The following is a 26733-nucleotide window of genomic DNA, read 5'->3' as shown; positions in this document are numbered from 1 at the left end:
TAAAAATTTTAAAAAGAGCTGCGGATATAGCTCAAGGTTCAATACTTAATACTACAAGAGAAAAAAATTAAATAGGTTCAAGTTTTCTGGAAATAAGTGGCACAAAAAGAAGAAAATGAGGCAGAAGACCAAAAAAAAAAAAAAAAAAAAAACCTTTCCCATAACCTTTCAAAACAAGATATCCCTATCCTATCAATCAAAAAAGATGCTATCTTCCAAGAGCTAAATACAAAAATTGTAGCATAATGGAAAAAGACACAGCTAGCATCCTATTTACCAGTTTTAAGAATTCAGTCCACTTCCCCATCCAAATGCCCATGCCCTCCACCAAAAAAAATAAATAAGAAAGAAATACAGGCAATACTTAACTGTTCTGTTCTGTATTGGTAAAACTAATGTCTGTCCTATAATTTCCATGAAGATTAAATGACGTGACAGCTACAACATGATGCCTAGCATTCAGCAGTTAATTAATGTTGGTTCTTCTTTTACCTCTACCCCTTTTTCTCATGTGCAGCACCAGATCCAGACTAGAATACTTCATTAGCTACTCATTATGCTATATTTTTTGAGGGTCATCAGTCATACTTACTCAAAAATTTAATGAGGTGCCTGGGAGGAAATGAAGAGACAAAAAGAAAAGGTTTGAATGTAAGTAAACCCCCTAAAATGGCCCACGATGAAGGTTTCCAGCATCTCCAAAGTTTTAGGACTTGAGGATTAAGTAGATCATGAAACAGCTATTAATAAATTACAATACAGTAACTGACAATAAATTTTTATCATTTTAGAGAAAGAAAAATAGAAGGGAATTCACACACATTAACAATCTATACCAAAAAACAGAAAGAGGCGAGGGGAAGGGAATGTAAGAAGACTTAAGATGTATTATGTACATGTATCAACTCCCTACAATAAATGCTGTCGTTATATACTGGTAATATATACTGGGAAAAAAAATTGTAACAAAAAACTCCATGATGCCAAGCACCTGAGGAGAAAAAATCTCCTAGTAGGAAGAAATTTTCATAGCTTCTTATATCAATATGAATAGAAAGCATCTGTGCTTTACCAGCAAGTCCTCTACTCAGAGCTGACTCAAGTCTGGGAGAACAACCAATTCCAAGGTGAAGGGCTGCAGCTTCCAAACACAGCCATTGCTTTTGATTGTGCATCTTCATCTCCATGGGGGCATAGCCACTGCCCAAGTGATGTGTGGCAAGGATCCGTGGGTGAAGCAGCAACAGATGTCAATGAATACTGTATAATGACATGGCTTGGCACCTCTGGATTCATAGCTCTGCATGGTGGGCTTCTGCCTTCAACAACTCACTGGGCTTCATGAAGATGCCTTCCATGGCTTTCCAATAGTTGTTTTGGCTTGGCTGAGCCATGCCATGTACTTCTTTTTGTCCACTGATGGGTCGACCATATTGTTCTCCCGTGACAGACAGCAGTACTTCGGTGAAAGAATGTTTAAACCTCACCTCACCATCTCTCACCCAATAAGGCCCATTACAGAGCACTGTCCAGTCATCTAGATAATCACCTTCACCTTCCTCACCAAAAGCACTCACTTCCTGGAAAACATAGAAGGTAGCAACATTAGCATAGCTGATACCCAGGCTTAAAAGTAAGCAAAGCAGGGGCTGGGGATTTAGCTCAGCGGCATAAGCACCTGCCCTGCAAGCAGGCAGTTGTGAGTTCGATCCCTGGTATGGGGGAGGGGGGTGTTAGCAAAGCAATGGGAAGAAAGAGAAGCTGGGAGCTAAAGCTGAGCTAAATCCCCAGCCCCCAATTCCCTAGTTTTCAAGCGACCTAGTAAGAAAGTTGGAAAAACACTGGGCTCTAGATTCAAGCAGATCTTGAATCTCAGCTTGATTCCTTCCTATGTAAATCCTTTGAGCCTTCATTCTTGTCCCCTACAAAATGATGGCAATATAGTAAATACTAATTAAACAAAATATAGCAGATTCTCTATATTCCACTGCTCATCTAAATCTCCTTCTCCTTAAAGCCAAATATTTACAAAGAACTGAAAACCTGCTACTTTATAGCTGTAACTTTTTTTTTTGAGATAGGGTCTTACTTTGTGGTTCAAGCTGGCCTTTAACTCACTTTGTAGCCCATGCTGGTCTCAAACTTGCAACAATCCTCCTGCTTCAGCCTCCTAAGTGCTGGGCTTACAAGCATATGCCACCATGCTTGGCTCAGAACCCATTTTAAAACTGGCCAAGGTGGCACATCTTTGTAATCCTAACACTTGGGAGGCTGAGGGAGAAGGATAATTTCAAGATCAAGGCCAGCCTAGACTGGATTCTGAGTTCAAGACCAGTGTGGATTACACAACAAGACCCTGTTTCAAAAAAACAACCTATTTTAACTCGATATACAGATGACTATACTACACAAACCAATACTTAAGAGAGATATATGCATATATATTTATACATATATATGGATTTGTACACACACAAACATTTCTTTGCTCTGTCAGAAGAGGACCTAAAAGAAATAACACCCAAGTATCGATAATCAGTAAGTTCACTTAGAACCTAAATCTTGTTTTTAACATCATTCTGCAAAAAAAAATCTGCTGACTGGTTTGGCATTACCCTGATCCTGGTAGTTTACATACAATATAAGGTACTTGCTTCTTACTATCTTCTGCCTACCTTTCCTTGCCATGGACTGTTTCTCCTCTGCAATGTCCCTCTGCTACCCCACCTGCCCCCAACCAGCTAAACTTTCAGGGGACATAGACCCCTTAGTGTCTTCTTCCTCCTATCCCCTACTCGAAAACAGTTTTGCCATTAACATCTCACGTTGGCAGTGTAAATTTGTTGTATCATTAGTCATGTAATCATGGTCAACAGCAAACACAAATCATGTAGATAGATGGACACTTGATAGGACATGATGAAAACAGCTCTTTGCCTCTGCAGTTTTCTTCCTAAATATCTTTATAAACACACTCTCATCATAAGAAAAATATGAGACAGATTGCGAAAGAAAAGCATCCACCATACACTTGCCTAGCAATCCTCCTACTATCATAACCAATGGAAGTCTAATGAGATAACTAAATGTAATGCAGTACCTGGGACAGAAAAAGAACATTAGGTGAAAAATAAGGGGAACCGTCGCTTCTGGCCACCCCAGCAGAGGTTGCAGCTGCCGCAGGCAGGCCCAGTCCCATCACCGCAACCATGAGCAGCGAGGCCAAGACCCAGCAGCCCTCAGTGCTGCTGATACCAAGCCCGGCAATGGCCCGGGTGGCCTCACATTGGCAGCGCCTACCGGAGGGGACAAGAAACTCATCACAACGAAGGTTTTGTGAACAGTAAAATGGTTCAATGTAAGAAACGGATATGATTTCATCGACAGAAATGACACTAAGGAAGATGTATTTGTACACCAGACTTCCATAAAGAAAAATAACCCCAGAAAGTACCTTCACAGTGTAGGAGATGGAGAGACTGTGGAGTTTGAGGTTGTTGAAGGAGAAAAGGGTGCGAAGGCAGCAAATGTTACAGGCCCTGGTGAAGTTCCAGTTCAAGGCAGTAAATATGCGGCAGACTGTAACCATTATAGACGCTATCCACGTCGTAGGGGTCCTCCATGCAATTACTAGCAGAATTACCAAAATAGTGAGAGTGGGGAAAAGAATGAGGGATCAGAGAGCACTCCGAAGGCCAGGCCCAGCAACGCCAGCCCTACTGCAGACGAAGGTTCCCACCTTACTACATGCGGAGACCCTATGGGTGTGGACCACAGTATTTCAACCCTCCTGTGCAAGGAGAAGTGATGGAGGGTGCTGACAAACAGGGTGCAGGAGAACAGGGTAGACAAATGAGACAAAATATGTATCGAGGCTATAGATCAGGATTACGCAGGGGCCCTCCTCACCAAAGACAGCCTAGAGAGGACGGCAATGAAGAAGATAAGGAAAACCAAGGAGATGAGACCCAAGGTCAGCAGCCACCTCAACTTCAATTACCGATGCAGATGCCCAGAAAACCCTAAACCACAAGATGGCAAAGAGACAAAAGCAGCCAATCCACCAAATGAGAATTCGTCAGCTCCCGAGGCTGAGCAGTGCCGGGCTGAGTAAAAGCCGGCTTAACATCTTTATCATCATCTGGTGTAGTCATCCAGCAAAAAGAATCAAATAGGAAATTCCAGCAATAAGAAATGAACAAAAGATTGGAACTGAAGACCTTAAGTGTTTGCTTTTTGCCTGTTGACCAGATAACTAGAACTATCTGCATTATCTATGCAGTATGGGGGTCTTATTATTTTTATCTAAAGATGTCTCTTTTTGGTAATGACAAACGTGTTTTTTAAAAAAGCCTGGTTTTTCTCAATACATCTTTAAAGGTTTTTAAATTGTTTCATATCTGGTCAAGTTAAGATTTTTAAGAACTTCATTTTTAATTTGTAATAAAAGTTTACAACTTGATTTTTTCAAAAAATGTCAACAAACTGCAAGCAACTGTTAATAAAGGTCTTAAATAATAAAAAAAAAGAAAAATAAAGAGGAACTCCAGAATAAATTATGGACTTTAGCTTATACACACACACACACACACACACATAGTCAATATTGCTTCTTTAGCTATACCAAATTTACTCTGCTAATGTAAGGTGTTAATGGGAAAACAGTTTTAGAGTAGGGGATAGGAGAAAGAAGACACCAAGGGGTCTATATCCTCCGAAAGTTCAAGTACCCATGGAGTTTACTGGTGTTGGAGTTTACTGATGTTGGAGCATGTACTCAGCTCAAGGCCCTGGTTTCAGTTGCTACCACCAGAAAAGAAAGAAAAGAGAAAGAGAGAAAAAGAGTAGAGAGGGTTAAGAACCCAGAGATCAAATAACAAGCCAATTGAGTAACGCAGTGATCCATTAGATACCACCTCACCTGGTTTCCGGAAAGAGGCGAAGTAAAATGGTGACTATGGAGGTTCCGACCAGTGTTGACATGTGTCAGCCGAATGGGCTGGCCACATTTGACAGGGGTTCCTCTTTCACACACTGTGGCAGTCTTCCCCCGAATCCTCCAATAACTATTGCTGTCATCCACAGAGGTTACACCTGTCACTGACTGCTGCCCACTGCCTGCAGTTAAAAAAGAAAAAAAAAGAAAAGAAAAGCAAGTGAGCACAACCTGACCTACGTGCTCTGTGTCTTACAAATTGATGTGCAAGGATGGGGAAGAAGCAATACTTGGTAATACTTTTTCCTTCTACAACATTAAAATACTTATGTAAAATACTAAATGTGTTCATACACCATAGTTTTAATTATAATGATGTTATATTAAGACTATGCCAGCTCCAAAGAGCACTAGATATATAAATACATAAATTAGTATATGTCAGATACTTAAGCACATAATTTTGTTATGTTTGTAATATTGTTCAATGTCTTTTTTCTTTTTTTAAATCAGTCCCGGGGATCGAACTCACGACCATGCGCTTGCGAAGCAGGCGTTTATGCAGCTGAGCTAAATCCCCAGCCCCTCAATGTCTACTATATATTACAATAAATTTTTTTTAATATTTCACAATTAAAGTAAGACAACTTTATGCCATCAACTTTCACCAAGCAGCCAATACAACTCCCAAACTCCTATAAATAGCCCACGAATCAATGTACAGTATTATAAAATATTTAACCAAGCTTGGCAGCACACACCTATAATCCCAACACTCTGAGAGACTGAGACAGGAGGATCAAAAATTTAAGCCCAATCCAAGCAATCTGGCAACTATTAAGACGCTGTTTCAAAATAGCAAGCGAAAAAGAAAGAAAGAGCAACTGCACAGTGGGTGGGTGGGCAGGCAGACTGGGGATATATAGTTCAGTGCGAAGGCCTTGAGTTAAATCCTCAGTACCAAAAACAACAGTAGCAGCAGCAGTAGCAGCAAAACACTCTTTAAGTCATCTAAATTTGGTGGCTCCTTCCTTAACTGGTGCAAAGCTTCAGGATAAAATACTGGACTAAAGGGCTGGGGATTTAGCTCAGCAGCGTAAGTATCTGCCTGGCAAGTGCAAGGTCATGAGTTTGATCTCCGGTGCCAAAAAAAAAAAAAAAATTGGGCTAAATATGTAGCTACATGGTAGCCAGGCATGATAGCATATGCCTGTAATCCCAGCACTTGGGAGGCTGAAGTAGGAGGATCACTGCAAGTTCAATGCCAGCCTGTGCTACACTGTGAGACCTTGTCTCCAACAAATATATATATATACATATACATATGTGTGTATATACATGTATACACATATGTATCTATAGACATACATATGATTCATAGCTAATACATATTAAGCATTCACTCTGGCACTAACCAAGTTTTCTGCTCACATGTTATTTAACACATGCATCTGTTCTCTAAGTTAAGCATTATTATCCCCATTTTACATTAGAATGCATTTTACATTAGTATCTCCATTTTACATTAGAATGTTAGAAAGGATGAATACTATGCAGTTCTACCAAGGATAACTGGAACTAACACTATTCCCCACTTATATTCCACAAAGGTTACTTTTCTTCTTCCTGCCTATTTTCTGTCAAGTTACTCTCCCACAAACCAGTTACTCTCTCATAAACTCCAGAAATACTTTTCCCTAGACCTCTCATTCATACCACATATAGTATTCCCAGATAACTTCCTTAAATACTCTCACCTGTTCCTTTCTCCTTTGACTTCTTGGGCTCTACTGATCAAAACTTTTTAAAGAACTTCCTTTTCACCATGTAACATTTTACAATTGTAGGTACTAGCTACATGGGTGAAAGAAACAAACTATCAGAGTTCCTCTATACTGCTTCTCCCACTGGGAGAAGTGAGCTCAAAGCCATCCTGAACTGCATAGTGAAACCTTGTCTCAAAATAATTGATTTGTGGCTCCATTCATTCAGCATAGATTTAATGAACATCTTATTCTAGATATAGATGACAGTGAATCTCGCAAATTACAAGGAAGAAAGTAAAAAAGACAAAAGAGAAAAAAGTTTAAAGGCTGGGGAGTTAGCTCAGTGGTAAATTTCAAAGCTCTGGGTTACATCTCTATTGCTGAAAAGAAAAACAAGAACAGCTAGCGAGATGTGAGGCGCATCTAAGATAACTTGGATGATGCTATTAGCTGAGAGAAGTCCTCTCAAGCAGGCTGGACTATAGTTCATGATCCAGGGTGGGGAACCTGTTTGACCGGTTAAATTAAGAAAGGAGCAGAGGGGGGTTGGAGATTTAGCTCAGTGGCATAAGCGCCTGCCTTGCAAGCAGGCAATCATGAGTTCGATCCCTGGTACCGATAAAAAAAGAAAAAGACAAAAAAAATAAAAAATAAAAAGAAAGGAGCTGAGTTGTGCTCATTACGATGTCTTAATTCTCCTAGCAACTATTCAAGTGACAGTCACTATATTTTAGGCTTATTTTTAAATTTGATCCAGTTTTCTAGTTTGAATGTACTGAATTAGAATGGAGATAAGAAAGTAGGTTTCGAATTCTGTTGGAGCTCAAAAGGGGAATCAGTGCTGAACCTGAGATAGAGTTAGATATACAGCATTGGGCAGATGGTTTGTGGTGTGATGAGAGTTGATGAAATTGCTCAGGATGAACTTCCTCAATCTGAAAGTTACAGTAAATTCTGTGTCAATTTGAAGTACAGGCAGTACTAGTGGAAAATACAAACGTTGTACTGAGTACTGAGTCTCAACAAGTGCCTAAAAATTATTGATGGAAATAGAAACAGAACTTGGTAGTTGCAAGGTATAAGGATTGAGATGGGATAAAAAAGGTGAAAAATGAAATGTAGAATAAAATTTAGTTAGCAGGGCTGTGAGGACTGAGAGAACTGTGAGGCGGTAACTAGAAGTAAAAGGCTGTTAATTTGCCTTTTTTTTCTGTTCTTTGCCTTTTCTTTAGAAAAGATGTAACAAAATATGCTAAGCCTGGTGGCAGATGCTAATATGCAAAGACTGAGGTAGCAGAATCATGAGTTTCAGACTAGTCTAGGCTAGGTAGCAATTTCAAAGCCAGTCTGGACTGCATAGTGAGAAACTATTTTTTTTTTGTACTGGGGATCGAACTCATGACTGCCTGCTTGCAAGGCAGGTATTTATGCCACTGAGCTAAATCTCCAGCTCCCCTCAGCTCCTTTCTTAATTTAACCGGTCAAACAGGTTCCCCACCCTGGATCATGAACTATAATAGTCCAGCCTGCTTGAGAGGACTTCTCTCAGCTAATAGCATCATCCAAGTTATCTTAGATGCGCCTCACATCTCGCTAGCTGTTCTTGTTTTTCTTTTCAGCAATAGAGATGTAACCCAGAGCTTTGAAATTTACCACTGAGCTAACTCCCCAGCCTTTAAACTTTTTTCTCTTTTGTCTTTTTTACTTTCTTCCTTGTAATTTGCGAGATTCACTGTCATCTATATCTAGAACAAGATGTTCATTAAATCTATGCTGAATGAATGGAGCCACAAATCAATTATTTTGAGACAAGGTTTCACTATGCAGTTCAGGATGGCTTTGAGCTCACTTCACAGCCCAGGGTAGTCTCGAACTTGCAACTCAAGTCTCCCATGTGCTGGGACTATTGGCATGTGCCACAAATTATTTATTATGTAATAAAAGTCAGTTTCCTCTGCAATGTCTGCTACTGCTTTAAGTTTCTTATAAGAAAGTTAAGGCTGAGTAAAAAGGAGCCAAAAGATAGGCGCTAAAAGAATATATAAAGTGTGAGAGTTGGAAAACTGAGGGTTGTAATAAAAGATAGGGTCTTGGAGTTTGAGACTTCAGGGATACAGCCCTTACTGTAAATTTCTGTATGTCTGTCCCTTCCACACTGAATGGAGACAGCCCAGAAAAACTGAAAGTAAGGGTTTTTTGGTACCGGGGATTGAACCCGCGACCTGTTTATGCTGCTGAGCTAAATCCCCGGCCCCTGAAAGTTTTGAATCCAATCCTGTCTGTCATTCACTAGTTTATAAGAATTTAAATAGGCCATTTACTTTCTCTTAGTTTCCTTATCTGTAGGGAATCAGAGTAACAGTACTATTTATCGCGTTGAAATGTTTAAAATTGGGGGAAAGTACAGATGCAACATACGTGGCAGGTATCTCATCGTATAGAAGCAGGTATTACGACTAAGTTGCTTAGTTCTCCACCTCACATGTTGTGAACCTCAGAAACCTTCCCAGGGAACCCCTACCCTTTCAAGATCCCGCCCCCTCCAGAGTCTACTAGGCCTTTCCAGCTCACTCAAACCCGGTACCCAACAGTACCTGACCCATAGCGCACGTCGTGTGAGTGAAGTCGGACATTATGGCGCGTGTTGAGTAGCTTCAGCACAGAACCGCAAGTAACGACAGCCAGATTGGATGCTCCCACAGCGTTCCATAAACCCCCGAACAACAACAGAGGTACGACAGCCATCCTAGCGGGACCTCAAACACCTTAATCTTCGAAGAAAATTTAGCCCCTCCCCGGAACCGGAAGCTGATGCAGAACTACCGAAAAGAGGAAGTGAAGAAGACCTTATCTGATCTTTATGGTTCCTCTGGCTAGAGCGGCCTGAGGGGGACCCTCTGAACCAGGTTGTCTTCGAGTCCCTCTCTGTGTTTCGAGGTCTGTGTGACAGCTGCTTTCCTAAATCGCTTTCTTGGGGCTTCCGCATTCTCTGGACTAAAACGTCCAAGAGAACCAAATAAAAGAAAGCAAGCAGTGGCCCGCCCACTCCCAGTGACAGGGAGCCGGAAGTGACGTAGCACGTTGACGCAGCAGTGGCGGCGATCGCGGCGGAGGGGCCGTGCGGTGGGTCTGTACTATCCTTTCCCAGTCTCGGTTCGACGACTCCATTTTCCTCAGTTGGGGTTTTGCGCACCAGAGAAGCGGCGGGCCGCAAGCAGGTAGAGTTCAGACTGGAGAGTGTGTTTCTCGTTTGGGTCAGGTGGGAGATCGGGCTCCTAGGGCCTGGTCCCATAAGGGAAGAGGCAGTAGGGAGCCGTCTGCGGGAAGAAGGGGGCCCCCAGGCCTTTTCTACTCTTATGAGCGGGGAGGAGGAAGAAACGCAGGGTAGTTGCTCTTAGTCTCAAGGCTTTTCCTAACACAGTAGCACTTGAAACCTGTAAATTGGGTGGTCTGTTGAATGAACAGGCTTCGTGGGATTCTGTCTTTCGGAGCTTTTTGAAAAGTGGGCCACGCGAAAGGACTGGGAATGGAAAGGATCTAGGGCTTCTGACCTGCGATCAGGTGATCGAATTATTTGTTTTGGGGTTGTGAATCCTGCCTGGCTTCATGCAACTCAGTTATCAGGCTAGGGAGCCATGCTACATTATAGCGCTTACAATATTGTTGAAAAGTAGAACTTTTTGGAGATAGTTGTAACCTTCATCTCTTTCTGAAGTTCAGACGGCTTGTAGAAGTACCTGAAGCCCCTCCATTTTCTATAGATTCAGTTTTTCAAACATTTTTCCAAACACCCACCATAAATATCAGTGTGGACTAAGTCTAAACTTTGCCTTCTTACTGTATTTGTGTTTTTCTGCTAGCACTCTCTTGAGCTAGCCAGAGCAATTAATTTCCCTGGGTTGTCACAAGCACAGATGTTACTTTCCCTTTCACGGGAGGCTTAAGCTTTTAAAAACATTTTCATGAAAATTAAATGTAATATCACAAGGAGCAAGGGAGTATTAAATTATTATGTTACAATGTGAACAATATTGAATTTGACTCATTTCTTCAGGAAAAAAGTGTAATTCCACTGCAAGTTACTAATTTTTAGTCTTCAGAATTGTTTGGTTTTTGAGTTGAGGTTACCTAGGCTTCTCTCAGACTCCTGAGCTTGACCTTCCAGTAGCTGAGATAGGTACACGTCACCATGCCTGGCCTAAATCTTAAGTGTTTTAATTGCAAAATCATGACTGCTGTCCTATTAACTTGAGAATTTCACGTTCATTGCACTAGTACAAACCGAGTTTTATTCATTTGGCTTACGTGGCTACTAGATTAGGTTAACATGGTGTCATCACTAAGAAGTTTTAAGAGATTAATCACTCCAGAAAGTGATACAGCTTACAGAGACTGGGTCATATTTTGTATCTTTCCCTGCAGAGGAAACCACAAAAAAGAAAGCTTGCTTATTATAGAAATATTATGGCCTTTGGAGGAAAATTAGTTTGCCCTTGCTTTTATGTTCTTGATTTCAGTAAATGGTAGCCATTGTCTATACAGTGCATAACGTTTGTTTTCCTCTTCTCTTATTTCCCAGCACAACCAATCCATGAATCTATAAAAGTGTGTTCGCAGGGCTGAGGATGTAGCTTTGTGGTAGAGCACTTGTCTAGCATGCACAGGGCCCTGAATTCAATCCCCAGTACTGTAACAAACAACAGGAATAGACATACACTGTTCCTGTCAGCAGACAAATTGTTTTCTAGGATCCCTTATGTGCTTCTCCACTTACCATCCTAATTTTTAAATTTCATAACCAGATTTCCAACTGTGCCAATTCGATTTTCTTACCTTTTACTCGTTGTTCAGATTATTCCAGAGTCCTCTCTCTGACCAATCCATTGGAATTACTCTTGTCAAGGTCATCAGTGATTTCTATGTGCCAGATCCAGTGGATACTTTGTTTTTAGCTTCCTAGACTGTATGACACAATTACTCCTTTCTTGAAACTGCACTCCTGGTTTCACTGACATTATGCTCAGATTTTCTCCATTTATCTGGCTGTTGCTTTTCAGTCTTCTCTGCTAGCCTCCTGTCCTCTCTACCTATTGTCTTAAAAAGGAAAAGAAAGTAAACTAGGTTTTTCTCAGGATTTAATCTTGAGTCCCTTAGGGAATCGTGCTTCCTTTAAGTGATCTAGTCACCTTGGTTTCAGAATTATATCTCAGGCTGCCTATTTAATTAGACTGTCTTAGGTACCCCAAAGCTAACATAATCAAAAGAAAATTTTGGTTTTCTCATCATTCCAAACCTGTTGTTCTCCATCTCGCTAAGTGGTACTTGGCATCTGCCTGGTTACCAAAACCAGACTTCTAAGAATCATATAAATTCTATACAAGTCCTGTAACTTTTACCTCCAAGATATTTCAAATCTGTTTTTCATCTTCATGGCTACCACTGTATTCTGAGCCACCATTATCTTTTGCATGAATGATCAAAATGCTCTCCTAGTTTTCCTTGTTTCCACTTATATCCTCCTCCAGCCTATTTTCCATGTAGCAGAATCTTGTCAAGTTATATCATTTTCCTACTGAAAACTCAAGTGCTTTCCTTAGCTTTCATGCCATCTTTAACAGACCCTCACTTCTCTCTTATTCGTCTATCTTCACTGCGTCTACTGTAATTACATTGATTCTAGAGCATCACTGACGATATGCCAAGTTCTTGCCCATTTTTTCTCCTGGATCCTCTGCCTCGGCTTTGCATGCTCGTTTTTTTTGTTTGTTTGTTTGTTTGTTTTTTTAATCTGTTCTCGACATCTCAGTCTACCTAAATTTACCATCTCAGAGATATTTTATTTTCCTTAGTAATTACAGCAAGGTTGACTTGTTTATGTTTTGTCTCCTCTGTAAGGATACAGGAATCCTTGTCTTGAACAGAGTGGGGACCTTTACTTATACATTTCTAGCATATGATAGATATTCATTAAATTAGTATTTGTTGAATTACTAAGTACAATAAATCAGTTCTCTGTTCAATACCCTGCAGTAGCTTCCTGGCACTTTTAGGATAGAGTCCAAATCTTTAGTTTAACCTACAAAGGTCTTTATGCCTTTACCTCTGACTCACCAACCATTCTCCCTCTGCCCAGATCAGCCCTCTGTTGATGCCACTGCCTCTAGAAAAAATCAGCTCCTCCTCTTCACCTTTTTTTTTTTTTTTCTTTTGAGACAAGATTTTGCTAACTTGCTCAATTGCCCGGGCCCGGCTCAACTTTGCAATCCTTCTGCCTTAGTCTCCCAGAATGCTGGGAGGAGTATATGAGCATTCTACCATGCCTGCCTCTGTGGAACTCTCATCTTCAGTTCTTTAAAGACTTGAACTCTGGGGCTGGGGATTTAGCTCAGCGGCATAAGTGCCTGCCTTGCAAGCAGGCAGTCGTGAGTTCGATCCCTGGTACCAATAAAAAGGAAAAAGACAAAAAAAAAAGACTTGAACTCCCGCATATAAATCACCAGACTAGGCCAAATTTGACTACTTCATTTGTTTCTCAGGTTTTAATATACACATGGTCTGTGTATAGTTTTGTGTTATAATGACAGATAAGGCTTTCTGTAGAGACCCCTGCATTAGAGCAAGAAGTGTGTCTTCTCCAGTATATGTGAAACTCAAGACTCAATAATGTTCCTCCCCATGTTGCAAGGGTTCTGATTCTGGTTACATAAGTCTATTATTTCTGCTCTTCTTTTGTCCTTTTTTTGTTCCCCCAAGGAAGTCAGGAAAGAAAAAGGATAAATAGTATTTTTAAGTTAATTATATTAAAAACCATTATTGAGTAAAGAGTATGCTCTTCATTGAAAAGATTCTAAGCTGGGTACAATGGTGCCCATCTGAAACTCCAGCTCCTGGGGAGGCTGAGGTAGGAGAGTTGCAAGTTCAAGGCCAACCTGAGCAACAGAGGGAGATCCTGTCTCAAAAATAATGAAAAAAATCTAAGGATGTAGCTCGATGGTAGAATACCCCTATATTGCTCCTTAATGCTCCAACCTGCCCCCCCAAAAAAGCCAAAAACCTGAGATTTTTTAGCAATAAACACAACATGCATGTGAAAACAATAGTACTACCCTTTTCTGTATTTTAATTTTGTATTTAGTATAGTTAGTCTTTTTCATAATAGTTCTGAATCTCAGATTTTAAAAAAGGTAAATTCTGAAATTTTTATTTACTAAACTTTCTCAGGTTTTTAAATTTCAAATTAGATTAGCTTCGAAATGGGCCTATTGCCTTGTTCACACAATGTAAAATGTGAAATGACTTACAGTTTAAGCTCACAACAGACTTCTAAGGCTGTTCCTCAACCAACCAGTCCTTTTAAGCCTTAGGTTTTGCTCACTGTTCCCTTTTTCTAGTCCCCATTCTTAACTCCTCAATAACACATCATCTTTTCTGACATACTCCACAATCTCTGTTTTCATGTTACTCTCGTCTTCATAGAGTATGCAACTTAATACAACACTAATTATGAAATGTGTTGTTTTACTTTTGCAGTCTGGGGATTGAACCCAGGGTCTTTTACGTAGTAGACAAATACTCCTTCAGTCAGCCATACACCCCCAGATCCAGTCATGTTTTTGTCATGTCATGTGTTTACCTTTTTTTTTGTTTTTTGAGATAGATTGGTGAACTCCACAAAGGTGGAAAGCATATTTTATTCATTGCTGTATACCCGAGGCCCAGCACAGAGCTTGACCTTAAAAAAAAAAAGATTAATTTATGTGGCTGGAAGCCACAAAGTAGAGGGAATTAATAGCGTAGATCTCTTTTCACTCTGGTCTTCTTTTAATTGGCTCCTTCAATTTCTTTTTCAAAGGAAGAAACTACTGAGGGCCTCCCCTGTGGCAATCTGATCCCAGCTCCATTGCTCTTCCAGAAAATGTCATGGTAACCACCACTCTTTTGAGTCTCATCTTATACTGCAGCTATGCTTCTGCCAGGAGAAACCTCCCTTCAGCATCCCATTTCCCTTATAGTTCTAGGCCAGTGGCATATTTAACTTATAATCTGAATATGAGTAAAGTTTGAAGAGTGTAAGTATTAAATGCGAAATTCAAACTATATCAGGCTCATCGCAGGTACCCTGTACTAATAATGATCATCTGTAAACAAATAATTATTATCTCTGTTCTGGAGTAGTTGCTGCTTGGGACCCTTAGGCTACAGTGCTGCAACATACTCCACATATAGCTCCTGCAGGTTGCAACAAGTCAGAATTGCTTCTGGCACAGCCCTTTTAATTGGATGTCTTGGCATTGAGCTACATTGGAGGCATTCCCCAGCTATAGCACAGCTTGTGCTTTATTGCTAACCTAGGCGATGGGAATGAGGGAACACAGCTGTCTTCCCAAGCCGAGTACAGCCCAGAGCACCAGCTGCTCCCAGGACAGAGGAAAGCTGTTGTTTCTTCAGGTAGGCTTTGTGTTTCTCTCCGGCAAGCAGGCTGGGGGCATGTCATTTAATTTGAAGATGGTGAGGGCTTGTAAGACTAAGTTTGTGGGTCTGATAGCCTAATTAAAGCATATTGTGTGGAGGCTGCTCTAATCAAATCTGTTTTTAATTAAGGCTGAGGGGAAACAAAAATTAAAATTAGAGCTCCATATTTTAATTGGCAGGAGCTTAAGACATTTCACTTTTGGGTGTACTCAGCTTACATGACTTTAACAGGATAGATTTTGAGAACATCTGTCACAGCCATGCTGGGCCTTTATAATGGTTCTCAAACTTTTTGGTCTTGGGACCCCTTTATGCTTTTTTTTCTTTATTCTCTTCTTTGCTGTACTGAGGATTGAAGATAGAGCTGTCTCACTGAGCTATAGTTCCTGTCCTTTTATTTACTTTTGTTTTTGGAAGAGAGTCTTACTATGTATTCCATGTTGGCCTTGAACTCCTGGAGAATCCTCCTGCCTTAGCCTCTTGAGTGCTAGGATTACAGGCTGGCTTTATTTTTTTATTTTGAAACAAGGTCTCGCTAAGTTTCCCAGGCTAGATTTGAATGTAGAATCATTGTGTCTCCTCATACCATAGTGATGCCATTAGAGGCATGCCCCACCATGTCTGATGATTTTATATTCTTTAGGAATTATTTAAAGCAGGACATGGTGATCCACAACTTTGATCTCAGTACTTGGGAAGCTGAGGCAGGAGGATCACTGTGAGTTCAAGGCCAGCCTGAACTACGTAGTGAGACAAGCTTGTCTTAAATAAATAAATAAATAAACAAATAAAAACTTAGGATTACAAAATATTTTGCTTTATGAGTTATATTGGTATTTTCCAAGTTTCTTTTTTGTTGCTGTTTTTTTGAGACAGGGTCTCACTATTAGTTCAGGCTGGCCTCATTACAGGTATGTACCATCAGGCCTGGCAGCAAAACTTTTTAATGTCTGTCTTAATAAAATACAGGTGGCTGGAGATTTAGCTCAGTCGTGTAAGCGCCTGCCTGGCAAGCACAAGGTCCTAAGTTCGATCCCTGGTACCAAATAAAATAAAATACAGGTGGATTCTCCTGTCTCTTTCTGTATTCAGTCTGTTGTGTTACCATGTATCATAAAACCTCTGGAGAATCCACTGCATACTCAGGAAAGAAAAGAAGTGGTTCTTGGAAAGCATTTTGAAAATTACTGATACAAAGTATGACTGTGGAGTCAAGATATATCTCTCCTGTTGATAGTTTTGTTGCTTTGCACAGGAGTTTTTACCTCTGAATCTATCTTTTCCTTCTTTGAATGGATAGAGAAGTATGCATATGGCAGTGTGGGAATTTATTGGATATTTATGAAGTATTCTGGCACTTGCAATAAATTCCAAGAAGAGACCTATATTACTTTTGGTTGAGTTTTGTTTATATGCTGTTAATTTCTAGGTTTCTTTTTTAGTTCTAGTGTCTTCTCTATATATCTGTCATAAAACTATTTTTATGCTCCTTATTTGTTTTAATATCTTCCTCTTTATTAGACAGTTACCTCCTTCAGAGCAGATAATCCTGCTCTTCATCTCCAGCTCCTAGCAGGTAGGCACTCAGTTTGTGGGAGGCACTCAATAAAATGGCACCTGAGATCTCAGCCTACAATTGAACATTGATTTCCTTTTCCATCAGAGCGCAATGCTTCCAGTTTTGTTTTCTTGAGCTCAGCTAGTCTTAATTGATTATTATATTGGTTGATATAAGTAAGGGTAGTTTTGGGGGAGATAAAAGCCACTAAATTGAAGATTTATTTAATGAACACATAATAGTTCCTGACTTGTACAGAACACTTATAGGGAGACAGCTTTTGCAGTAGAGTCATATAATATCTCTTACACTGCTGTTTATGTTTTCATGGTTCATACTAGTCTTTTAATTAGATATGATCTCCGTCTTCTACAAGTTTTTAGTCTAAGATAGAGAAAAGGGACACATAGCATAAACCATTGTTTGAGGGCTGGAGATGTACCTCAGTGGCTTAGTGCCTGCCTGGCGAGCACAAGGCCCTGAATTCAATTCCTGGTACCCAAAAAAGAAAACCATCGTACAGGACAGGGTAAGGAATAGTGCTGAGTTTATCAGCAGCCAGCTTCTGGGTTCCAGCATGAGCTCTTGGTGCTCTGGCTTGTGTGATATGTGCTGTTAAAGTCCTACACAAGACTCAGCAAACTTCATAAGAGTTCTCCACTGCTTCCAGGTGTGGTGGTGCACACCTGTAATCCCAGCACTCATGGACTCAGGCAAGATTATATAATCATCCCTGCATTAATTTCTTTCCTCATCTGCCCATTTCTATCTCCAAATAGTAAGGCAAAAGTCTTTGAGTAAAGGAAGTGATATCTGTACAAATCCAGTATAAGAGGTTTTTTTGTTGTTGTTTTTGTTTTTTGAAGTACACATGAGAAAACTGCACTGGAAAGAATGGGAAATGGAAGAGGATAGAGAATAGAACCATGAGGGAAGGGGTCCAGAGACTTGAACCCACGGCCTTGTGCATAGTAAACAAGTGTTTTATCACTGAAACTAGAATATACTCCAGTCCTTCTGCTTCCTACTTTCTTCTCCCCAAGTGGAAATGACTGAGTAGGCAGGACTAGGGAAAATGGCTTAAAGGCTTTTTATGGGAAGGTGTAAGAACCCTCAGTAAAATCACGTCTCATTTCTTCTCCCTACTTCCCTCCCTTCCCTAGTCATTTTCAGGCAGGCTGTGAGAAGCCGCAGCAATGTCTGATTTTGTAGAAAGCGAAGCTGAAGAGTCAGAGGAAGAATACAATGATGAAGGCGAGGTGGTGCCCCGAGTCACCAAGAAATTTGTGGAAGAAGAGGATGATGGTGAGGAGGGGAGGCCCCAACCTCAAGCTTCTCCCCATCGTTGCTAAGCTTTGGATAGGGGATTCTTACTGATAAAAGACTCAGGCTGAGCACAGAAGTTCTCACACATGAGGTTCCAGCTTGAGCACTTTCAGTCATCTTAGAAAATGCTTAAGAGCATCTGTCTGCTCTTTAAGAGGCACTGTCGCTTAATACAAAAACCCAGGTATTGGAGTGTTTACATTAGTGAGAAGGAGCAGACATTAACCAATGAGTAAATTCACACTAATGCCTCTTGCTTTTGGCCTTGAGGACTCTTTGTACACCCAGTTTCCTATTGCCCTGGCTAATCCTAACCTTAAGGATCATTAGCAGAGTAGAATACTGAAATGACCAACAACAAAAAAGGAAATAAGTTATCAGCAAAATTAGAGCTTATAGAAGGCACATAGCAACTGAGTTTATAAACTGAGGAAAATAGGCTTGGGGTGCCTATTAAGCCTTCTGTAGCAATTTTGAGAAGACAGGCAGATTATGTTTCCTAAAGATAAATGATGAATCAGACATGGTGGTCCATGCCTTTAATCCTGACACATGCGGAAACTTAAGCAGGGGCATCTAAAGCTGGAGCACAGCCTGAGCAACCTACTGACTTAATGAGACCCTATCTCCAACAAAAATAAGAAACTCTGGATATAATTCAATGTGAAGGTCCTAGGTCGGTCCCTAGTACAGAGGAAAAGGATAGAAAAAGAAACCATCCTTTCTAGGTGCTGCTGCTGCAGAAGAATTAACACAACACCTGATACTTGAGGCCATAGTTGCAGGCCTGGTAGCTAAGCAGATAGCCTTGCCCCATTCCCAGCCTGTTTCCAAGTCTCCATGACTCAAACATGCATGTGTTGCAGATGAAGAGGAGGAAGAGGAGAACCTAGATGATCAAGATGAGCAAGGCAACCTAAAAGGCTTTATTAATGATGATGATGATGAAGATGAAGGAGAGGAGGATGAAGGCAGTGACTCTGGTGATTCAGAAGATGATGTTGGTCACAAAAAGAGAAAACGCAGTGAGTAGTTTCTTTTTCTGACCAGTGATGCTGAGGTGGAAGTTGCAGTAGGGAAGGGGCCTTCCAGCACATTGTATAACATTGTTTTCTTCAGCATCTTTTGATGATCGCCTGGAGGATGATGATTTCGACCTCATTGAGGAGAATTTGGGTGTCAAAGTCAAACGAGGAGTAAGTGTAATCTTTCTTTTTCTCTCCTTGGGAGAGGGAGCACACCCAGTTTGGGGACCAGCAGGGAAGAGAATGGTGCTTGATACCATTATGCTGTGGACCCTGGATTTGCTTTCCAGATCTGGGTACGTGCTAGACAAAAATTTGTCAATTTCAAGGATTGGTCTTAAAGCTGAAAGAGCATCATTCAGTGTGTTCTTTCCCACTTTTCCCATTAGATAGGGTGATTATAGTGGGAAGATGGAAATGATACTAAAGAGCAGGGACCCTTGTGCTACACCGCTCAGATCCTGATAAGGCAACTTTTCTCACCACTAGCAAAAATACCGACGTGTCAAAAAAATGTCAGATGATGAAGATGATGATGAAGAGGAATATGGCAAGGAGGAGCATGAAAAAGAAGCTATCGCTGAGGAAATCTTCCAGGATGGGGAAGGGGAAGAGGGACAGGAGGCTGTGGAGGCCCCCATGGCTCCTCCAGAGGAAGAGGAGGAAGATGATGAGGAGTCAGGTATGTAGCGCTGAGTGGGAAGCCAGTGTTTGGATGGATGTTGAGATTTCCTATTCCCTTGGAATTCGAATGGGAAACTGTTTCTCAGTTACAGCCTTCTGCCTTCCACATAAAGAAGTTGTGTTTCTAGGAACCTTTGTACTACTTTCATAGGCAGAAACTTAGCGCTATTAAGACCTAGATCAGCCCCTGACACTGAACAATAATCCCTCCCTTCTCTACCCAGATATTGATGACTTCATTGTAGATGATGATGGACAGCCCCTGAAAAAACCAAAGTGGCGGAAAAAGCTTCCCGGATACACAGATGCGTGAGTGGGGTCTGGTACAAGATAGTGATAAAAGCATTGAGTGAGTCCACTCAGGAAGGAGGTCACAGGCTTCCTGGGATATTCCCAGTTCCACACCATTTTGCCTCTGTGCCTCCGATACCTTGTGGTAGGCGAAGAATTCCTGCTATTGTATTCCTACTATCCCTGAAAGCTTTGTGCAGTTCAGGACCTCTAAGGGATTAGGGAGGAGCCAATGGGAATAAGGCTTTAACATTCCTCTTCTGCCTTCAGCTTTATGTTTACGCATTTATATATTGACCTCGTTGTTTGTTTAATTATTTGTTTGTTTTATAAGATAGGGTCTGGCTATGTAGTCCAGGCCAGCCTTGAACTCTCTATATAGTCAAGGGTCTCAAACTTGCAGCAATCCTCCTGCCTCAGCCTCCTGAGTGCTAGGATTACAGGAGTGCACCACCACATAGCTGTTGACCTTCTAAATATAATGTTGTGGGGGAAAAGTTCCTTACATCAGAGCTTAGAAGTTCAAAAGCTTTTGCTCTAAAGGGAGTACTATAATGCTTCAACAGAAGATGGATCCGCTAAGCAGGATACAAACCCTTCTGCTCCAGGTACTGTTTGTTTTCTATCACTGCAGTGCCAAAGATGGACTTTTATTCTAATAAACAGTAGTTTACAAAGAAATACCCTAGACCTAAGCTATTTCTCCTTAGTGAATATGGTGTCTTACTTTTCTTGTGACCTTCTTTCTCTGGGGCAAGTAAAGGATCTGTGCAGAGGTTACATTTTTTTCTCTTATTAACAGAGCCCTACAAGAAGCCCAGGAGATCTTTGGTGTCGATTTTGACTATGGTGAATTTGAGAAGTATAATGAGTATGATGAAGAATTGGAAGAAGAGTATGAATATGAGGATGATGAGGCTGAAGGTGAAATCCGAGTGCGGCCCAAGAAGACCACCAAGAAACGTGTGAGTCGCAGGAGCATCTTTGAGATGTATGAGCCTAGTGAGCTGGAAAGCAGCCACCTCACAGATCAGGACAATGAAATCCGAGCCACTGACCTGCCTGAAAGGTTCCAGGTAAGAAACTGCCAACCTGTGTCTTTGATGGTACTCCATCACCTTGTGGCCACAACAGTCTTGTAATGATTTTTGACTTTGAGTAGTATCTAGGGCATTGAACTTCATCTGATGTAGATCCAGAGACTCTAACTCTTCAAGATCAGGAGACAAGATTATCATCCTGCGTGTGGTTCTTTTTTTTCCTTTTCCTTTCTTTTTTTTTTTTTTTTTCTTTTTTTTTTTTTTTTTTTTTTTCTGCTTTGTAGTTTTTGATATGGCATTCTTTAAGAAATCTGTGAACCCAGGGATTTAGCTCAATGGCATAAGTGCTGGCCTGGAAAGTGTAAGGTCATGAGTTCAATCCCCAGTACCCAGAAAAAAAAAAAACAATCTGTAAATTATTTATTTTAGGCCATACAATACTGTATAAAGTATTGAAAATGTGTGCCTGAGGAACACTCATTTTGTTCCAGAAATAGTATGTGTTTTTGCTAATTGTGACATGGCATAAAGTAAGTTTCATCTTTTTTTATCCCTGTAGCTCCGCTCTATCCCTGTCAAGGGGGCTGAAGATGATGAACTAGAAGAAGAAGCTGACTGGATCTACAGGAATGCATTTGCCACACCAACCATTTCTCTACAGGTATCCAAAAGAGATTCTTAATTTTTTGTTTGTCTGATTGGTTTCTTTTTTGAGACAGCTTGCACTCAATATGTAGTGCAAGCTGGCCTTGAACTCACTGCATAGCCCAGGCTGGCCTCAAAACTCACACCAATTCTCCTGCCTTAGCCTCCCAAATGTGGGATTACAGTCATGCACTGCCACACCAGCTAAAGATCCTAAGGGGTTGTTGTATAATGTATGAGTTTAAACCCAGGGCCTTTGCACTGAGCTACATCCCCAGTCCTTTTTTTAGTTTTCATTTGGAGGTAGAGTTTCACTAGGTTCCCTAGGCTGCTTTTTTTTTTTTTTTTTTGTACCAGGGATCGAACTCATGACCTGGCACTTGCCTGGCAGGCGCTTGTACCACTGAACTAAAACCCTTGCCCTCAGGCTGCTCTTAAACTTGGGATCTTCATGCCTCAGCCTCCCAAAATGGTATAATTTTAGGTGTGAACCACCATGCCAGGCAATCGTTAGATCTTGACATGAAGCAAGAGCCACTTGAATAAGATGAGCAGCTATTATTTCTCCCCTGCCCTGTTCTGTTCCTAGTAGAGAAAAGTGTGTGGCCATCTTGTGTCATGAAGGAGTTTTGTGTGGTAAGTCAAAGCAAGTGACAGTATTTTTGCTTTTCTTTTTTCTACTGTAGGAAAGCTGTGATTACCTAGACCGAGGCCAGCCAACAAGCAGCTTTAGTCGAAAAGGGCCCAGCACAATTCAGAAGATCAAAGAGGCCCTGGGTTTCATGAGAAATCAGCATTTTGAGGTAACACCGTTGGTTAGAAATTGATATCTCATTGGATAGAAAGTCAGAGGATGAGAGAAAAGGTAGCTACTAAGTAAGGTGAGGACCTTACCCATCCTTACAAGTCGTCCCTGATAGCTCTGTTGGGACCAGTGGAGACCTTAGTAATTGAGGTACAGGCTGCTCTGTCTCCAGCATTATCTTCATTTGTTGGGGAGAGTATCCTTCCTTGGATGGGCCTGTTGAGGAACCACTCTTTGAGCTGTTCAATTTCCTAGATCTGTTTGTCTGTGAGATAAATACCTTCTAGCAAATGGAATCCTGCAGCTATTTCTTTTGGGTGACTTCAGTCTCTGCCACTCTAGGTCCCTTTCATTGCTTTCTACCGAAAGGAATACGTGGAGCCTGAGTTGCACATCAATGACCTATGGAGGGTGTGGCAGTGGGATGAAAAGGTAAGGTGGAGATGTGGCCCCCAAAGAGCTGTGGTCTGGGACAGACTCCACTACAAGCCCAACTACTCTGGGCCTGCCAAGTTTCCCCTTCTGTATCTCATAAGGAAACAGAGCAACTTTGGCTCTCCAGGGCTGAGCATCAGTACTCATTCCTCCCCTGCCATTCCCTAGTGGACCCAGCTAAGGATCCGCAAAGAAAACCTAACACGGCTGTTTGAGAAAATGCAAGCTTATCAGTATGAGCAAATCTCTGCTGACCCTGACAAACCTCTTGCTGATGGCATCCGGGCTCTGGACACCACCGACATGGAAAGGTAGCATATACAGGGTTTGTTCCACTGCAGGGAACCTGTGGCTGGGGATTTAGCTCAGTGGCTTAAGTGCTTGCATGGCAAGCACAAAGTCATGATTTCGATCCCTGGTACCATTAAAAAAGCAAAGTTTAAATCCACTGCCAGGAACACTCAGGCCAAAAGCAGTCTCTACAGACCAGTGTTATCTTATAAAATTAAGGGTTTCATCCCTTAAAAATCCTACCTGTTGCCATGTATGGTGCCACACACCTATGGCCCCAGCACTTGGAGTCCCAGAGAGGCTGAGGCAGGAGGACCATTGTGATTTTGAGGTCAGCCTGGGCTACAAAATGAGTTCAAAGCCAGCCAAACTACTTAATGAAACCCTGTCTCAAAAATACAAAGAAAAAAAAACCCTACTAGTTAAAACATCAAACATAATTTTCTGACAAATTCATCTTAGTTATCCATATCATTATATAAAAGACACTGACTTATTGATTAAAAATTTAACTGTTAAAAGTATCAGATAGTGGGCCAGGAATTTAGCTCAGCAGCGTAAGCACCTGCCTGGCAACTTCGAGATCATGAGTTCAATTCCAGGTGCCAAAAAAAAACAAAAGGATCAGAAACTCAGATTTGGTGATCTGAGTATTTATTTCATGTAAATAAAGTGATGCAGGAAGCCAAATTAACAGTCAGGGAGGTGACAGGAGCAGCAAATAGTTTTAGTGGCTAATACTGTACAACCAAAGGAGTCTCAGGACTTTGGACTTGAGACTTGCTGCCTTGTCTGCTTATGCTTCCATTTGTAACAATCACCAATAGCCATTTCATTTTGACATATTCCTTCATTAAGATACCTACTAGTACTCTAGGTATGGTTTTGAGGGTCTTGTGTATATTGATTGTAGAATCTAAGCACCCACCCTAGTCCGGAGCTTGCCTTTGAAACTTCAACTCCTTGTAGCAAAACTTAGATACACTGCTTCCCCAGTGACAACTGAGCTTTCGTATACCTTCCTTTCAGGCTCAAGGATGTACAGTCAATGGATGAGTTGAAAGATGTCTATAACCATTTTCTGCTTTACTATGGTCGTGACATCCCTAAAATGCAGAATGCTGCCAAGGCTAGCCGCAAGAAGCTGAAGCGTGTAAGAGAAGAGGGCGATGAAGAAGGTGAGTAATGGAAAAGAAAACAAGGAGGCTTGGCTAACACATCTCCAAGGATGTTCTTGTCTAGTTTCCCTGTGGTGCTTGTCAACATGTGTCAGATTGTTGGAAGTGATAGAAACCAGAGCCTAATTCCCCTCATGTTTTCTTCTTAGGGGAAGGTGAGGAGGCAGAAGACGAAGAACAGAGGGGACCAGAGCTCAAGCAGGCCTCCCGCCGAGACATGTACACCATCTGCCAGAGTGCAGGGCTAGGTAACAGCAAGCTTCTTTGGGACCTGAGCATGCTAGCCTTGAGCAAGGGGATTATCTAGGAAGAAGACCAGTAGATAGAAAGAAAAGGATATCTGAGTTAAGTACCAGTCCATGATGAACCTACCACATGGTCCACATAAATCTTTCCTCTGCTCTCTCCCACCCTGTCCTGATGGTTTGATCCTCTAAAGTCATGAAATAGTGAGAATCTTACCCTCAGAGGAAGGGTCTATCCTATATCTTATGCCCATAAAAGTCCCTCAGGTGCTTCAAGTCAATTTTTACATTATTCTTTGGCAGTCTGGTCCTACTCATTTATGGTCCCTTTAAAGTCGAGTATACAAACCGGGCATGGTGGTACATGCCTATAATCCTGGCACTGGGGAGGCTGAGGTAGGATTCCCAGAACTTTTAAGGCCAGCCCGAGTTACATGGTTCATGATCAGCCTGAACCGCCTAGTGAGATGCTGTCTAAAAATTTAAAAATAAAGTCTCTGGGCTGGGGATTTAGCTCAGCGGCATAAGCACCTGCTTTGCAAGCACATGGTTGTGAGTTCGATCCCCAGTACCGATTAAAAAAAAGAAAAACTAGTCTCATATACAGACGATTATTCTACACTCTGAAAGCCAAGAGGTTTTTCAGGCCAGCTGCTGCCTTAACCTTCATTCTGCTGTTTGCTTCAGATGGCTTGGCCAAAAAGTTTGGGCTTACTCCTGAGCAATTTGGGGAAAACCTGCGGGACAGCTACCAGCGGCATGAAACAGAACAATTTCCTGCAGAACCTTTGGAGCTGGCCAAGGATTATGTTTGCAGGTAGGCGTGTAGAAGAACATAGCTGGCAGGAAGGGCCTGATGGTTAAGACACCCCCTTCCTGCAGCTCCACCATTTTCTCGACAGCCAGTTCCCTACTCCAGAAGCTGTGCTGGAAGGTGCCCGCTACATGGTAGCCCTGCAGATTGCCCGTGAACCCCTTGTCCGGCAGGTGCTGAGGCAGACCTTTCAGGAGAGAGCCAAGCTAAATATAACCCCTACCAAGAAAGGTAGAAAGGTGAGCTGGATAAATGACTTTAAAGTGTGGCTGCTTTCTGTTTGAGTGACCAAGTTTTGTCCCTTTCCCTTGGCCATGCTGTCTCTGCAAGCACTGAAGCAGTCTTCTCCCTGAAGCACATCTGTTCATAGACTAATAATTCCCTCTTGATATACAGGATGTGGATGAAGCCCACTATGCCTATTCCTTTAAATATTTAAAGAATAAACCTGTTAAAGAACTGAGAGATGACCAGTTCCTCAAGATGGGCCTGGCTGAAGATGAGGGGCTGCTTGTCATTGACATCAGCATAGATATGAAGGGAGTGGAGGGGTAAGCAAAGCCCTTGACTGGGGACTCTTGGTGGGAGGAGGGGGTCTCTTGGGAATTTTAACCACTATTTCAGAGCTATCCATTGTCCCCAGCTCAGTATTTGTGGACATCCTGTGTCACCTTTTCTTCATCCCTAACACCATAGCTTTGTATCTTCTCAGCTATGGCAGTGACCAGACATATTTTGAAGAAATCAAACAGTTCTATTACCGGGATGAGTTCAGCCACCAAGTTCAGGAGTGGAACCGACAGCGCACCATGGCCATTGAGCGAGCTCTACAGCAGTTTCTCTATGTGCAGATGGCCAAAGAGCTCAAGAACAAGCTCCTGGCTGAGGCCAAAGACTATGTCATAAAGGTAAGAATTTTTTTCTTCAGTCTTGTGGTTTCCATGGACTAGAATGAAAGAACCCCTTAGTAGTGCTCCATGGGTAACAGAAATGGTGTGGGCAAGTGGCACATAATCTAAGAGGCAGTACAAACTAGGCATGAGGTCATACCCAAGAGCTCTCCAAGAGCCTCTTTCCTGCCTTCTCCTAGTTGTTAGACAATCCTTGTTTCTTTAATGTCCTGTGTGTATTACCCTATTTGCAAAAGTGAGGTATGCGTTTGAATTGTAAGAGGCTAGAAGCTTGTGCACATTGTGAATGTATGGCCTTGGGCTGGGGATAT

The 26733-nt window shown here is 41.6% G+C and overlaps 2 protein-coding genes and 1 pseudogene across 6 annotated transcripts in view; 2 read left to right on the top strand and 1 right to left on the bottom strand.

Moving 5' to 3' along the window:
• Window positions 1–762: 762 nt before the first annotated feature.
• Sdf2 (stromal cell derived factor 2) lies at window positions 763–9511 on the bottom strand. Its single transcript, XM_003469726.5, has 3 exons — window positions 9297–9511; window positions 4922–5118; window positions 763–1580 (listed from the first exon to the last, which is right to left on the bottom strand). The coding sequence occupies exons 1-3, from the start codon at window positions 9445–9447 to the stop codon at window positions 1293–1295; spliced, it is 636 nt and encodes a 211-aa protein (XP_003469774.1). The 5' UTR covers window positions 9448–9511; the 3' UTR covers window positions 763–1292.
• LOC106027623 (Y-box-binding protein 1-like) lies at window positions 3092–4114 on the top strand (annotated as a pseudogene).
• A 249-nt stretch (window positions 9512–9760) lies between the features above and the next one.
• Window positions 9761–26733, top strand: part of Supt6h (SPT6 homolog, histone chaperone and transcription elongation factor) — a 33807-nt gene continuing 16834 nt past the window's right edge. The window contains exons 1-19 of one of the 5 annotated variants that reach the window (XM_003469725.4): window positions 9763–9920; window positions 14555–14625; window positions 15055–15150; window positions 17896–18037; window positions 18925–19083; window positions 19178–19254; window positions 19573–19765; window positions 19992–20076; window positions 20861–21134; window positions 21658–21759; window positions 22430–22546; window positions 22891–22980; window positions 23152–23294; window positions 24304–24452; window positions 24602–24700; window positions 25385–25514; window positions 25600–25750; window positions 25908–26062; window positions 26224–26419. In XM_003469725.4, coding sequence (XP_003469773.1) covers window positions 17929–18037; window positions 18925–19083; window positions 19178–19254; window positions 19573–19765; window positions 19992–20076; window positions 20861–21134; window positions 21658–21759; window positions 22430–22546; window positions 22891–22980; window positions 23152–23294; window positions 24304–24452; window positions 24602–24700; window positions 25385–25514; window positions 25600–25750; window positions 25908–26062; window positions 26224–26419 — 2229 coding nt within the window. In that variant the 5' untranslated portion in view covers window positions 9763–9920; window positions 14555–14625; window positions 15055–15150; window positions 17896–17928. Of the gene's footprint in view, window positions 9921–14554; window positions 14626–15054; window positions 15151–16728; window positions 16751–17895; window positions 18038–18924; window positions 19084–19177; window positions 19255–19572; window positions 19766–19991; window positions 20077–20860; window positions 21135–21657; window positions 21760–22429; window positions 22547–22890; window positions 22981–23151; window positions 23295–24303; window positions 24453–24601; window positions 24701–25384; window positions 25515–25599; window positions 25751–25907; window positions 26063–26223; window positions 26420–26733 lie in introns of those variants that run through there. The other 4 variants (XM_013152148.2, XM_013152149.2, XM_013152150.2 and 1 more) reach the window with 4 other exon arrangements.

This window comes from Cavia porcellus, unplaced genomic scaffold (genome assembly GCF_034190915.1).
Source record: "Cavia porcellus strain 051 isolate PalLab524CR breed Dunkin Hartley unplaced genomic scaffold, mCavPor4.1 scaffold_6, whole genome shotgun sequence".
Taxonomy (NCBI): domain Eukaryota; kingdom Metazoa; phylum Chordata; class Mammalia; order Rodentia; family Caviidae; genus Cavia; species Cavia porcellus.
Note: the sequence above shows the minus strand (reverse complement) of the source record. Positions and strands in the feature narration are given on the sequence as shown.

What these genes read in the sequence shown, in the direction of transcription:
- Sdf2 (XM_003469726.5), bottom strand. Translation starts at nt 9,447, where the DNA reads ATGGCTGTCGTACCTCTGTTGTTGTTCGGGGGTTTATGGAACGCTGTG. An exon ending in CGACGTGCGCTATGGGTCAG is followed by an intron (nt 5,119 to 9,296) that starts GTACTGTTGGGT and finishes TTTTAACTGCAG; the next exon opens with GCAGTGGGCAGCAGTCAGTG. An exon ending in CGCCTCTTTCCGGAAACCAG is followed by an intron (nt 1,581 to 4,921) that starts GTGAGGTGGTAT and finishes TATGTTTTCCAG; the next exon opens with GAAGTGAGTGCTTTTGGTGA.